General features: G+C 41.4%; 2 protein-coding genes across 7 annotated transcripts in view; both read right to left on the reverse strand.

The window, feature by feature from the left end:
• The window catches only part of LOC123502372 (palmitoyltransferase akr1-like), a 29818-nt gene extending 26541 nt beyond the window's left edge, over positions 1–3277 (reverse strand). For 2 of the 5 annotated variants that reach the window (XM_045251547.1, XM_045251546.1), the window contains exon 1: positions 3112–3277. The gene's annotated coding sequence lies outside the window, so the exon portion shown is untranslated. Of the gene's footprint in view, positions 1–293; positions 617–2840; positions 2966–3111 lie in introns of those variants that run through there. The other 3 variants (XM_045251548.1, XM_045251544.1, XM_045251543.1) reach the window with 3 other exon arrangements.
• An 8379-nt stretch (positions 3278–11656) lies between these two features.
• LOC123502374 overlaps positions 11657–15275 on the reverse strand; it is a 51546-nt gene continuing 47927 nt past the window's right edge. For both annotated transcript variants that reach the window (XM_045251550.1, XM_045251549.1), the window contains exon 8: positions 11657–15275. This exon is cut by the window's right edge and continues 370 nt beyond it. In XM_045251550.1, the coding sequence (XP_045107485.1) occupies positions 14702–15275 (574 nt within the window). In that variant the 3' untranslated portion in view covers positions 11657–14701.

The raw sequence follows: 15275 nt of genomic DNA on the forward strand, positions 1-15275 counted from the left end.
TACTATGATACACTTTCATATTCATTCTGTTTACTATTTAGTGATTTTATACAGCTTCAGAAACTTAGTGGGGATTGAATAAAGACTCTGGCCATTCATCTTCCAAATCCATAAACCCTCCCTAATGTAAATGAAATTGTCTAATAACGCCCAAAAACTCATGGTAAAAATATGTCCCAGCACTGAAGGGATTAAAAACCAGTAAACTCATGCTAAAAAAAAATAAATAAATAAAAAAAAAATAAATAAAAAAATAAATAAATTGACTTTTGCTAGTTTGGATTGATGGTTACTATTGGTCCTTGTCAGTAGCACATGACGTGACTGCATGTTGTGGTAGTATGATCACTGTACTTCACGTCTATGAAATAACTTTTGTGCGCTCAGCTATTACCAACTCATATAGATGCTTCTGAAAATCAACACATTATGTCAAAAGCTGAGTTAGATTCGGTTTAAATTTTGTTAATTAGTTTCGGGTTAGGTTAATTTAGATGAACTTAATTTGATTTAGTTGATCAGGGATACCAAAATAGACCAAATTTGGCATTTCCTGGAAAAGTCTAAGGAGACAAACAATCATATTTGTCACAGGAAGGAAATGTAAATATTTATGCTAGTTAACATAACATAACATAACATAACATAAATAATAGGATAACAAAGGGCCACCAGGGCCCATCTAGGTTATCCTGTATCAGTCGCACAGCGACCTCGTCATCAGTACTTAAAGATACACTTACAAGTACACAATACATTATATACTAATTCTAAATATTTGGCCCATTAACAGGGCTAAGTCCTGCAGCGAAATCCTCTACAATTTGTGGTCCCCATACATGGGGATCATGTCTTGTTTAACTATAGTAAATTTCTTATAAAAACTATCATGCAGTGCTATACATAATTATAAATCTAATAAATTTAAGTGCTTATCTAATCTGTTTTTAAACATTGTCAAACTAGTGCTATTTACAACCGTCTCTGGCAATGCATTCCAGAAGTCTACCACCCTATGACTAAAGAAATATTTTCTTATATCTAACCTGCAGCCTTGCTTTCTAATCTTCCTGCCATGATTTCTAGTCCTATTTCCTCCTCTAAGGTAAAGAAAGATCTCACATCTATGTAGTTTGTATCTGAGAACATTTTAAATAACTCTATCATATCCCTCTTATACATCTCCTCTCAAATGAAAACATGTTTAATTCCTTTAATCTATCTCTATACTCCAGGCGCTTTAATGCTGGTATCATCCTAGTTGCTCTTCTCTGAACTGCTTCTAACATGTTGATATCCTGCCTATAGTGGGTGACCAGGCCTGTATGCAATACTCTAAATGGGGCCTAACATAGGAATTATATAAGCTACGCACCACTTCCTTACTTTTATAACTAACATTTCTATTTATAAAACCCAGGATCCTATTTGCCCTATTTCTTGCTTCTAAACATTGCTTTGAAAATTTCATAGTCCTGTCTATCACTACTCCTAAATCCTTTCCTTCCTCTACTGCCTCTAGCCAACATCCCTCCATCTCATAGTTAAAGTTTGTGTTGTCTTTACCTAAATGCATAACCTGACACTTTTAGAATTAAACTCCATCTGCCACCTGTCTGCCCATGCTATCAGCCTGTCCAGGTCTCGTTGTATTCTGTAATTGTCCTTTTCACCCTGTACTGCACATGCTATCTTAGTATCATCTGCAAACTTTGATACTTTGCTACTAATTCCTATATCTAAATCGTTAATGTACACCAAGAAAAGAAGAGGTCCTAGCACTGATCCTTGGGGTACCCCACTAACCACTTCCTTCCACTCAGACATTGCCCCATTTAATACTACTCTCTGTTTCCTATCAGAAAGCCATTCACTAATCCAATCAACTAACCTACCCCTATCCCATGTAGTCTCAATTTGTACACTAGCCTCCTATGCGGTACCTTATCAAATGCCTTGCTAAAATCTAGATATATAACATCTATGCTATTTCCATCATCTAACTCCTTGGTAATATATTCTAAGATATCGAGCAAATTTGTAAGACAGGACCTCCCTGATCTAAAGCCATGTTGGGTATCTCTAATTAATCTATTCTCATTTAAATGCTCCCAAATACTACCCTTAATGATTTTCTCTAGTATCTTACATACTATACTAGTTAAACTGATCGGTCTATAATTATTCGCATCATCCTTCCTACCTTTTTAAATATTGGAGTAACATTAGCTAACTTCCAGTCCTGAGGTATCTCAGCAAACCTAAGTGATCTTTCAAAGATTAACTTAAGTGCTTCAGAAATACTGTCTACACCCTCCCTAAGTACTCTGGCATGTAGCTCATCAGGACCACTAGCTTTCCTATCGTCTAGTTCAAGAATAAATTTCCTAATAATTCCCGGTTTTATATCAATATTTTCTAAAGCTCTTAAACTACTCGTCACACTGTTTGTAACAGGATTTCCTATTCTTTCCCTAGTAAATACTGAAGAAAATTGTTCATTCAATAATTCTACTATGTCTTCATTTTGATCCACTACTACACCATCTTTTCTGAGTGGTCCAATCCTATCCTTATTTCTTTTATCACTGACCTTGTAATAACTATATAATTTTTTGGGATCTTTACTCCCAGCTCTAGCTAGTTTTATCTCTAGTTTGAAACCAAAAGTAATGACAATACCGATGAATTGATAAACGCGGGAAAAAGCGATCAAACAACCAATAATTTTACATTGTTATCGTGATGAATTAGCAAGATAGTTTGTCACCCACCTATTGGTAATAATTAATATTACACCAGTCTACCATTATGTGTTGCCTAGCAAAATAGCATCTTACTGTCAAGCACAAGTCTTGTAGGGAGTGTTGTTAGGGGCTACAGTATTTACACCACGTAATCCATCAAGCACCAGTCTTGTAGTGTTGTTTGAGGTTGTATATTACACCACATTATCCATCGCTGTAAAAAAAAAAAAAAAAAAGAAATCCAAAGTTTCATTTGGACAACTTTTCGTCCTTCTATAGGTGTGAAGACCAAACCATCACACACTCACTGCTGCAACCTTCCTTCAGGTGACAGATCAGAGTAGCCAGTCTACCAATCACTTACCTCCTCCGAGACTAAACTCCCGCAAAAAAAGCAGTTTACTGATGCTTATCTACTGCCCGGACACTGAGGCAAGGAGTGCCAAGTGAGGCAGAAAAGGTCAACAAAACAACCGCGTCGCCACCCACTGTGATCGCCCAGCCGCCGACACTCTACACTTCCACACTTGATCTTGATCTTGATGCTACAGGTGGCTCGGGATCGCTCCAGAGCCAGGCCTTTGGATCGGATGCTCCTGTAGAGGACAAAAAAGACAAAACAGAAAAAAAAGTAGCATTTCTCTTCGTTAATGATCCCTACACCTCACTCGCCACATTCTTTCCAGATACTCCTTCACAGCCTACATAATTCTTTCACTCGTCTCTCTACACAGTCCCAGCAGCAACACCATCCATTCCCTTCCTGTCTTCTCCACTCTTTCATTCTTATTATGCCCTAATTCATTCAAGATCACTTGCATCATCTCATGCCTGTCTCTCTCATACTTCTCACACTCCAGCATGACATGCTCCACCGTCTCGTCCTCCCCCATGTCACACATCTGGCACACCTTGCTGCGGGACTCAGACCACCTGTAGTTCCTTGCATTCACATCCATACACTGTGCCCTAGCTTGGAAGAGAAGGTCACCACCCAGGCTGCCATCATACCACCTTTCATACATCGGGGCTTCCTTTTCCTTGTACCATTCCAGGATACTCTTTCGTTCCATCCCATTCTTCCATATATTCAGTCCCACCCACTTCACCTCTGTCTATCTCTCTTCCATTTCCTTGCATCCCATTCAGTTCCTACCCTGCCTCCTCTTGTCACGATCCATTCACATTCACTTTGATTCCTCCCCTCCCAGCCATTCTCATCCCCCATACCACTTGTAAACCACTCCTCTCTGTCATTCTCATGCACCTCTTCCTCCACTGACTCCCACTTTCATTCCACAGGTATACCTTCCTCACTATTCTTTCCTCATCCATTCTTTCCAGCCTGACCTTGTATCTAAGTGTGGCTTTAACTAGTCTTTCCCTAAAGGTGCTCCATCCCATATCCCCTCTCAAAGCTTCTACTGCTGTGTACCTTGGAGCATTCAGTGCCATTCTACCTATTCTATTTTGTCCCACTTCTAGCTTGTCAATTTCACTTTCATTCCATGCAATCACATCCATACAATACATTATGCTGGGCACCGCCACACTCTTCCACACCTCTCTCAGCACATCATATTTGCTTGCTCTCATTCTTGCTGCACTCCCCAGTCGTCCTACCCACTGATTCAATAAACCTAACTTTTAATTCTTTGTCTTTTCACACCCACTTGGACTCACCCACATCCCCAAGTACTTATATTCTTGTGCCTGATTCCTCTCATTCTCTCCAGTTTTCCATACTGCATTGCTTTCATCCTCAGACCTATTCACTACCATCACCTTGATTGATTGATTGATACATTTCTTGTTGAATTAATAAATAATTACAACAAAGGAGGAGGATGGGCCTTGCCAACCCCCCCCTGGGCAAAGACTTAAGGTTAAAGTATCACAAAAATAACTCTGGACAGTATACACAACAAGAATACAAGTATTTGAATAAATAAATACACATATTGCACACCTTATTGCCTAAGACATCCTACAGTCTGGGAGCAAACTGATGATATTCCTGAGTATATCCTGAGGGTGGCAGAGTCTAGGAGATGGTCAATGAGGCTGTACAAGTCATGCTGACCTTGTGGCCTAAATTTAGCAATGAGAGGACATTCCATGATATAGTGATGCAGAGTGTGTCCCTTGGTGCAGCACACAGCACACACACACACCAGGAGAAGCACTGACTTCCCAAAAGTATTTGTAGCCTAATCTGAGCCTCATTGCCACCCTGTCATGTGATGCAGTGTGTCTCCCGTAGGTGTAAGCACAGCTCTGGGAGACACGTGCATAGTGAAGACTAGTGCTACTGCCCCTATGGCAACAAAGCTCCAACTGATCACTAATGCTACTTTGTACAAAGTCCTTAATGCTACTCTTAACATAACCCAGAGTGTACTCAGTGCCAGGGTCCACTGTGTCATCTTGTAGGGCACACTGAGCAAGGTGGTCTGCTTTTTCATTTAAAGGATACCCACATGAGAGGGTATCCAGATGAAATGGACCGTGGCACCAGCACCTTCTAGGGCGTGGATGAGATCAAGACACTTATTAACTAGATCACAGTCCATGGGGAGGTGGATTGAAGGGCGTACAATGCAGCCTGACTGTCAATAAAGAAATATACATTCTTATGGAGGCGCCACAATGTGGAGCGCCTCCAGTACAGCATACAGTTCTGCTCTAGTGGAAGACATGGGTGCAGGGAGCCGCCTGGAAACCTCAGTGTCAGTGTAGAGACTGGCAGAGATGTAGTCACGGATGAACAGCCCACATCCAGACCTGCTGCCATTGACTGACCCATCACAATAAACATGAATAGCCTGAACGTGTGGGTACTTGGACAATTTAGTCATGAACATGTCTTGCAGCACATGAGGGAGCCAGTCCCTCTTGGGCTGATGCAGTGAGTGAATATCAACACTGACACGGTGAGGGTTCCAGGCGGGTTGCAGCGGTGACATAACAACGTTAATACAAGCCTCGGCTACACCTACACTTGTCAGTACTCCCAAGATCTTCCTGAGGTATGGTGTTGTAGGAGTGCGAGGATCATGATACAGGGGGTCAGTGATCCCTTTAGAGAGTCAGAGCCTGTGCATGGCATCCGACTAATTGTGCGACAAGTCATTTCCTGTACCCTACACATAATACTCGGCAGGTGCAGTTCAGCTCTGAGGACTTCAATCCGTGCAGTCCTGGGGCATCCCAAGATTATCCGCATGGCTTCATTCTGTACAAGCTCCAGGGGACAGAGTTGGGTGGCACTAAACTGTATTAAAACAGGGGCGGCATAATCAATAAGGGACTGTATGACAGATATATAGAACATTCTTAGGACTGGAATGCCCACCCCCAGGCCCCTGTTGGCTAGCAGCCAAAGTGGTGCTAGCCGTGGCAGACAGAGGTCTCGAACATAGTGGAAGGCTTGAAGAGACTTCCTAAACCTTATCTGAACACCCAGGTACTTGTGTATGTGAACTCTAGGGATGGGAATGTTATTTACAGTGGGCAGCCGAGAGACCTTCCCTTTAGCTTGAAATTTTGTTTTACATTCATTAATCACTAGTCCCATTTGGACACAATGCTGCCAGCTGTGACAAAGCAACCTGGAGAATCCTGGGTGTGGGGCATTGGAGGAGTAAGTCATCAGCATAGATGAGGACCTGGGTGTCCTGCAGAAAGGAACAGCGTGCAATTTTGTCCATTAAAACATTGAAAAGCATTGGACTAAGGACTCCACCCTGTGGTGTTCCAAGCTCAAAAACTTCCTCAGAGGAGACTGCACCTTGAAACCAAACCTGTGCTGTTCTATTGTACAAATAGTCCCTGATCCATCCTAATAATCTACCTTTGACACCTTTGAGAATGAGTTCCTCCATAATAACATCTTTGTTGGCCCTGTCAAAGGCACCCTTGAGATCAACGAAAGCTCTGCAGGTAGCATCCTTATTTATAAGACACTCAACAAAACAATGACTTGTAGAGTGACCTTTTAGGAAGCCATGTACATTGCCAGAGAGTACATGGCCCACCTTGTATATAAGTCTGTTCAATATTACCCGTTCCATCATCTTACACAGACAGCTGGTGAGAGAAATAGGGCGAAAGGTGCCATCACCTTTGGGTATTGGGATGACGATGGCTGTTTTCAAGAGCGGGAAGCTTGCCTGCAGTGAAAGACATGTTAAATAAATCCAAGATAGGGTTGTCTACCTTTACCTCCAGGAGAGCATTGAGGATATCATAGGTGATGCCATCCTTGCCAGGAGCTGTTGACTTGCCCAACTTGACTGCCGAGAGGAGTTCGTCATGCGTGATAGGCACACAGGTGTCGTCCAGCAGAGGAACACTGTGGCAAAGCAACTCCATCCTTCGTGGTCTTTGCTGATCAAGCGCCTCCTGGTGTTCCACAGGAAGGCCAGAGAAGGATGAGGCTTCCTTCCACTGCAAGACGAGTTCTCGTGCCCTGCCTGCAGGATCAGGGTCACACACCTGCCGTCTGGACTTGCCCCGGACGCTGTTGACATGGTGCCACACCTCCCAGAGGGACCGTGTCCTGCGCACCTTGTCCAGGAAGGAGACCCAGTACTTCTTCCTTTCCTGCTGCCGCAGATCCGTGAGGTGTCGAGCCACGGTAACCATGGCATCCCGTGACTCTGTGTCTGCTGGGTTGAGCTGCCAACGTCTCTGGTAGGCAGCGAGCGTCTGTTGGCAGTTCAGAATGACAGGGTTGGTAGCGTAAGTCCAGCGGCGTGGAGCATGGGCCCTTGCTGGAACCCTTGGAGTTGCAATAAATCCCTCGATGGTGTGCAGGAGTCCGTCGTACAGTGCCTCTGCATCAGAAAAGGAGCCCTTCCTAGCTGGCTCATTCACTCCTCCAATAGCTTTCCAGTACTTTTCTATCTCTCTAATCATTTCCTCTCTTTCCCTAATTCTCCTTCCATTCACTACTAACTCTTCTACATGGTCTACTTTATTACCTTCCTCTCCTCTTAAAAATTTATACCATTCCCTACCTCCTTCTTCACCCTTTCTTCTAAGTTCCTCAATAATTTTCCTCTCCCCATTCCCTCTGGCCCTCCTGATTAATGCCTTCACCTCTTGCTGTTTACTACTATACTCTTCCCACATTCTATCATACTCTATTCTCTCTACCTCACTGTTTTGTCTGTACCTTCTAAGGCTCCTACATCTCCTATTCAGTTGCCTTCTTTCCTTCCTCGCCCTGTCTATCTCTTTGTTCCACCACCTCTTCCTTTTCCTTTCCCTCCCTTTACCTCTTGGTTCTATCCTACCAATACTCTCTTCTGCAGCTATGGTTAGTTTCCTAACTAAACCCCTATTACACTCATCCACTCCTCTCTCTGTCTGTGGCCTATTCTCACCAGTCTTCCATTCCATCTTCTCTATTGCTTCTCTAAAACTATCCCAGTCTGCCTCTCTAACTTTCCACCTTCCCTTCCCCTGTGTAGTCCCTTTCACCTTCTCCTTCACACACTCATACTCCAATACCATAACATTATGGTCACTCGCTACATCAATCTTTCTCTCCTCATCCACCCACATGCCTTTCACTCGTTCCCTCGCTTTGTCGTTAACCACCATGTAGTCAATGACAGATTCACTTTCCTTTCCACACCATGTCACTCTACCCTCTGCCATGGTCACATTCAAAATCTCAAGCTCATTCATCTCCACAAAATCTAATAGCAATTGTCCATTCTCATTTACTTCCTCACCCAATACCTATATGACCATTCATGTCCCCCATCACAATTACTCTTTCATTCTTATTCTCTTGTACCAGCCTTTCAACAATCCTATATTTTCTTTCATTCTCAGCTCTCGCTTCTGCTCTTTCAACGGTCATGTAGCACATTTATTTTCTCTGTCCCTACCTACCTTATACTCTAATCTCACTGCCATAACATCCTCACTCATCTCACACTCCCTTACGTCTATCTCCTCTATGTCCATGCCTACATCTAATCTTACCATTACTCCAACCCCTCCCCCCTTCCTCTGTTGCTTACTCTTACCTTTACCTATCATTCTGAAACTCTGACTCCAGCTCTAATCTCTCTTTTAGCTGGGTTTCAGTTACACAGACTACCTCTACATTTCATACATTCATTTCCCTGCTGAGGTCTTCCATTTTTCCAACATCCCATCCTCTCACATTCACACATCCTATCCTCAGACATCCTTTCTCTCTCGTCAGTCACTCCCTTTCACACTCCTGTGACTGTGACTCCAATCACATCGGCATTCGGCGCCGTGCTCGGCCCAGCGGCCAGCGCATCCCTCCATCACAGCCACAGGACTTGTTGGCACTTGTTGCTACTTATGCCGAGGAGAATGTGCGTACAATGTGTTTTTTGACTTTCATCAACCAAAACACATGATTAACAACATTCAACTTAAGCTGCCGAACACGCACACCACACACACACACACACACACACCGTGTAGTGTAGTGGTTAATTAGCACGCTCGACTCACAATCGAGAGGCCCGGGTTCGAGTCCCGGAAAGCAACGAGGCAAATGGGCAAGCCTCTTAATGTGTGGCCCCTGTTCACCTAGCAGTAAAAATAGGTACGGGATGTAACTCGAGGGGTTGTGGCGTCGCTTTCCCGTTGTGTGTTGTGTGTGATGTGGTCTCAGTCCTACCCCATTACGGAGCTCTAAGCTCGCTCCGTAATGGAGAAGACTGGCTGGGTGACCAGCAGACGACCGAGGTGAACACACACACACACACACACACACACACACACACACACTCCACCAGTATTTCAATCCACTAAACAATATTAAAAATATTAAATGCTTCAATAAAACTTTGAGATAGCGGTTCATATTGATAAAATATATAATATCAGGTAAGTACCGCGACCAATTTATCTCGAAAGAGTTCGGCCATGAACCTGTCAGAGCCTCAACTTGCTGTAAGGCATTTTAGGCCATAAGACGTTTAGACCCTTAAGACATAATCTATAGACAGAAAGAGGTTTAGGCCCTAGGAACCTTTAGGCTGTGATCCAACATGTTCAGCCCGAAGGAACACATAAATATGTTTATTCTATCTCTACCCTATTACGTACTTTTGCGGCCAATACTACTACTATACGCACTACTACTACTACTACTACTACTACTACTACTACTACTACTACTGCTGCTGCTGCTGCTGCTACTACTTCTATGTATTACTGCTACTACTACTACTACTACTACTACTACTACTACTACTACTACTACTACTACCACTACTACTACTACTACTACTACTACTCTCTCTCTCTCTCTCTCTCTCTCTCTCTCTCTCTCTCTCTCTCTCTCTCTCTCTCTCTCTCGGTGATCACCATGCAAAAACAACAACAAAAAAGTGTTTACACGTTATATGTAAGTCTTTACAAAGTATGCAGGTTGCAGTTAAATCAAACGTTCTAAGTGATTTCATTAGTTTAATTATTAAATAACTAATCATAAAAGTCAGTAGAGTACAAACCACTCTTATTCCTGGGAAGACGTGTGATATATATATATATATATATATATATATATATATATATATATATATATATATATATATATATATATATATATATATATATAGAGAGAGAGAGAGAGAGAGAGAGAGAGAGAGAGAGCAGATTCAGGTAAAGATGGGAAGCAATGCCACGGCACGAGGGGCAGGGCTGAGGCTGCTGGCAGACGACCACTATTTAAAGGCACTGGTATCTTTAGGACATTGTTCTTTAAGACACTGTTTGCAGGCCGTCCATGTTTTGTACCACATCAGACTATGAAAAGGACAGTTTCATCAATTCCTGCATAATTATGCTTCCTAATGTTCGCACAATGAAACGGCCTCCTCAACAATATTAGGCACGAGGAGACAGGAACATGGGTCGTCTATAGCAACAACAGTAGTAGCAGTAGCAGCAGCAGCAGCAGCAGCAGCAGCATCCTGCAATCCTCTGTGATGAAGTAGTATATGCACAGGCCTGAGGCGCTCGTCAGTTATTTTGTTGTAAAGGGATATGTTGAGCACTGTACTTGATTGTTTTGGATGACCCGCACGTTTTCATAATCTGTTGGTGTCCGCACAAAGCAATTTCTTTTCTTTACAACAGGGTTACGATTGATGGAGGTAAGTAATGAGACATGAGAAAGGTCACGGAACCAAGTAACTTCACTCCTGTTGCATTAGAACTGCTGCTAGTTAAATGAAAATATTCATGTGACACACACACACACACACACACACACACACACACACACACACACACACACACACACACACACAGAGTCACAAATAAAATGAAAAGTTAAGGTAAAAGAATGATTTGCAAAAGTTAGACCAAATTATAAGCAGATCGGAAACAAATTTTCTAACAAGTGATAACGATTTCAATATCAACAATAATGATAATAATAATAATAATAATAATAATAATAATAATAATAATAATAATAATAATAATAATAGTAATAATAATGATAATAATAGTAATAATAATAATAATAATAATAATAATAATAATAATAATAATGATAATAATAATGATAATAATAATAAGAATAGTAATAATAATAATGATAATAATAATAATAATAATAATAATAATAATAATAATAATAATAATAATAATAATAATAATAATAACAACAACAACAACAAATTGATGATAATGATAATAAGTGACAAATAACAATAATAATAATGACAATAATAATAAATGCCCTAATCTTTCACGTGTGCAGAACGCCAACATTCTAACATAGTTTATGCTCGCCACTAGCTTCAATACACTAGTGCCAAAGAGACGGCTGAGCGGCGCGTCGTGATCTATGCATATGCCCTTCATTACATCAAGAAATACGAATTAGGTGTAGTTAATGAGTCACTACTTGTCTTATGTATATATTAACAAATGGACACACACACACACACACACACACACACACACACACACACACACACACACACACAGTTCACAGTTTCTAATAACTACATGAACCCAGGTGGTCCAGGGCTCCCCGATACTGTACATTAGTAAAAGTGACAATGAGGAAATGAAGAAAGCAAACACAAAAGGAGAGAAACAAATGCCAAATAAGAAAAATGCTCGATGTTGACGAGTGAACCTTCATCTCATCAGTGAATGAATGAACAGATGAATAGAGAAATAAGTAGTAAGTAAATAAGGAAATAGATAAATAAACAAGTAGATAAATAAATAAATGCATAAATAAATAAATAAACAAATAAGTAAACAAATAAATGAAGATTAATGAATAATATAAAAAAAATTAAAAACAGCAACAACAACTAGTGTACACATCTCGTGCAACGACTGAAAAAACCTTCATCATAAAACAAATTCGAATTTCTTTTTTCGTGGAATAAATTCGAATAATGATTTTTTTTTTTTTTTTGAAGTGAACTTGTGACTAAAAGAAGCGTCACCTAGAGGCCAGATTGCGACACAGCCTGGCAGGAATTTAACTACCTAGAGTAGCAAGCACAGAAAGGATGAGGTACGAGTAAGTACTACCAGCATTTCAACAAAACTTTTCAATTCTATAGTTGGTACTTCCATGTCTCGGTATTATCAGTTAGTCCCTTTTTCTTCTTTTCTATGAAGACACAAAATATACCTACATCGTTCTTGCCTTGTGTTTTGATACTCATCGATGAAGAACAGTTTAGTCTCCAATCGCTCTGTTTATATATTCTGGAACGTTGTCGATAAAAAAAAATGCATGAAGGTCTAGCTTATGATAGGGAAAATATCAGAATAAAATACGTGAGTCTGAGGGAAAAGAACGAAAGAAAGAAGAAGAAGAAGAAGAAGAAGAAGAAGAAGAAGAAGAAGACATTAGCGTAAGAATAAATTGTCTCTGGTGTTGAAGATGACTGCAGTGAGAGGGAACAGATGACTGAGTGTGTCGCAAGAAAGGAAACACAAGGTTTTCTGCAACAGTGACGCCACGAGTTGTGAATGCACGACTACATACTATGTTCAGAATCCAATAAAAGGCGTAAGTAAAGGGCGGCTGTATCAGTGAGTTTCTGGGACGCGACCGTACATGAATTTCCTTACGATTTGCCAGAATTACACCAAAGACCAAAATAGCAACAATAACCTACACAACAACAACTAAGGTCAAATTATTTTACAAAACTAGAGTTCAGATTCCCACGAATGCTCACATTATTGTGGATAATTTTGATAATGAAATGTAACGTGAAACGCTCGCTTGTCTGGAGACTTTCAGGGACGTCGCAACCACTCACGATGTTGTCAGAGTGACGAGGAGAGGAGAGATGGACCACTTGTACCAAGAAGCAAATATTTTTGCGAGATTCAGAATCATAGTGCAATTGAGCTGAATGATCTGGAGTTGAGCCTTATGTTTTCTTACAACAATGCTAACCTAATGACAGGGATCGGCTGAATTGTGGCGTCTGAGGGCGAAGGGACAATACACCACCAGCTTTCACCACGCCTTACCTCACACTACAAAATTTAGCACGCTATTAATAACATGATTTTTCCCGTTTTCATGGATGACGTATTTGTAAATTTGTGAATACGGAAGCGGTCTCATTAACACCATTAATAAATACCAAATTGCACTGACAGAAGAATGTTTACATATGTGTATGGATGGAATTTTTTGGTTAAGTTGGGATCTCTGCCTCAGAAAATACTCAATGAGGTAGATGTATTTGTATTCATAATGAAACAAAAAATCCTGAAGGGATGTGACCACCTTGCATATTAATATTTTTCCTCCACTGCATACACATGCTTCTGTCTCTATGACGATTAATTAATGATGAGTGCAATAGTGCTAAATGATTTTCGAAAAAAAATAGGAAACCTAAGAGAAGCCTATCCATGGTACCTACAAGGCGCTACGCAGCCCTTCACTTGGCAACATACTACTCTGTTCAGACCAAAGATCGTGCTTTAAATCACTGGGGGTAGGAGTTTGGCCCAAGCAGCAGCTGGGACAGTTCTGTCTAAACACTGCGTGACTTAACGGGCGGGACAGAAAGGTTCATACCCACAACTGTGTCCGGAAGGGAAAGGTACGAGATTATTGACAAGGGAAGGCATTAGTTCGATCCCATTAGGTGAGAATTCTCCTTGAAACATTTCTCGCACGAAAATAAATATATATAGTGCATAGAAAGAAAAACTGCAATAATTATTTATAAACTTGCGCTACTTAAAATAAGTCAGCCTCAGACATATGGCTTTCAGTTTGAGCCCAGAGATAGAAGAAAAGGAAAATAACAAAGAGAAACTATGATGAACAAAAGTTAACGTCCTCCACAAACCAAAGTTCTGAAGGAAATTCCTCTGGGTACATTGTAATACTGAAAGGAAATAGTAAATTCAGAGAGATGATTTGTAATGGCGTTTCCTATTCAACAGCACCCCCATGTTTCTTAGGCAACAGTGAAGAGTCCAAGCCTAATACAAAGTCATGACATTCACTTTGTATTGATGTACTTTGTCGCTTATCTAAAACAGTGATAATATAACTGCGATCTTTTTCTAACTTGCTTACACTTATGCAAATTTTTTTACAATGTCACATGATAATGGACGGTGTACAAGACAAGCAATGTCTAGCATTGAGCAGGGCAGGCGTACAAAACAAAGAGTGTGGTCTGTTCTGTCCACCTCAAAAGAGTAACTATAAATTACGACAAACAGTGGAGACAGAAATGGAAGGGCGTGCTTCAGCCACATTCTAAACCTCTGCTGCTTTCATTTAGAGTTGACAATCATAAGCCACAGCAAGTATATAGTATAGCTCTGTTATTGCACATAGCTAAAAAGAGAAAAAATACATAGATCCCTTGAAGCGGCTAGTGGTCACTGTAATGGCAGCAGGTAAGGTGTTAGACGGTGGTGGCGCCACTTCATTGAGAATAGCCCGGTAGGTGTCCCCGCAGGAACTGAACCATGCTAAACATTTGATGGTGGGGATGGGGCGTGGCTGGAGATTCCGTGGTGTCCTTCTGAAGCTGGCGGTGGTGGCACATGAACCCAGCCACCAATACAGATATTACTGTGCACATGGCCACTAGTACAAACAGAGCAGAGAAGCCAGGAGCTGGGAGGCACACACCATATACCATATCTTCAGGGTGGCCCTTGAACACTGTCACGCTATCGTCCATCGCCGGTGTGAATTCCAAGTCGGCTTCAGATATTACCTGGTAATTGGTAGAGACGCCGATGTTGGAGGAACGTACGTGGCGGTTGACAACTTCTCGACGGCGGCGGAGATTCCTGGGACCCCAAGGATGCATCTCGATCCTCCCACTGTCTTGTTTCTGAGCGGATCGTTCATCAGGAATGATGAGCGGACTTTTGCGATATTGGTTTTTCATCGCCATTTCATCAAGGCTTTGCGGACTGCCACCAGACACGTGACGGGAGCGTGGAGGCTGTATCTCTTGTTTTTCTCCTGGGTTACGGCTGACAATCTCT

This window comes from Portunus trituberculatus, chromosome 11, assembly GCF_017591435.1.
Source record: "Portunus trituberculatus isolate SZX2019 chromosome 11, ASM1759143v1, whole genome shotgun sequence".
Taxonomy (NCBI): Eukaryota; Metazoa; Arthropoda; class Malacostraca; order Decapoda; family Portunidae; genus Portunus; species Portunus trituberculatus.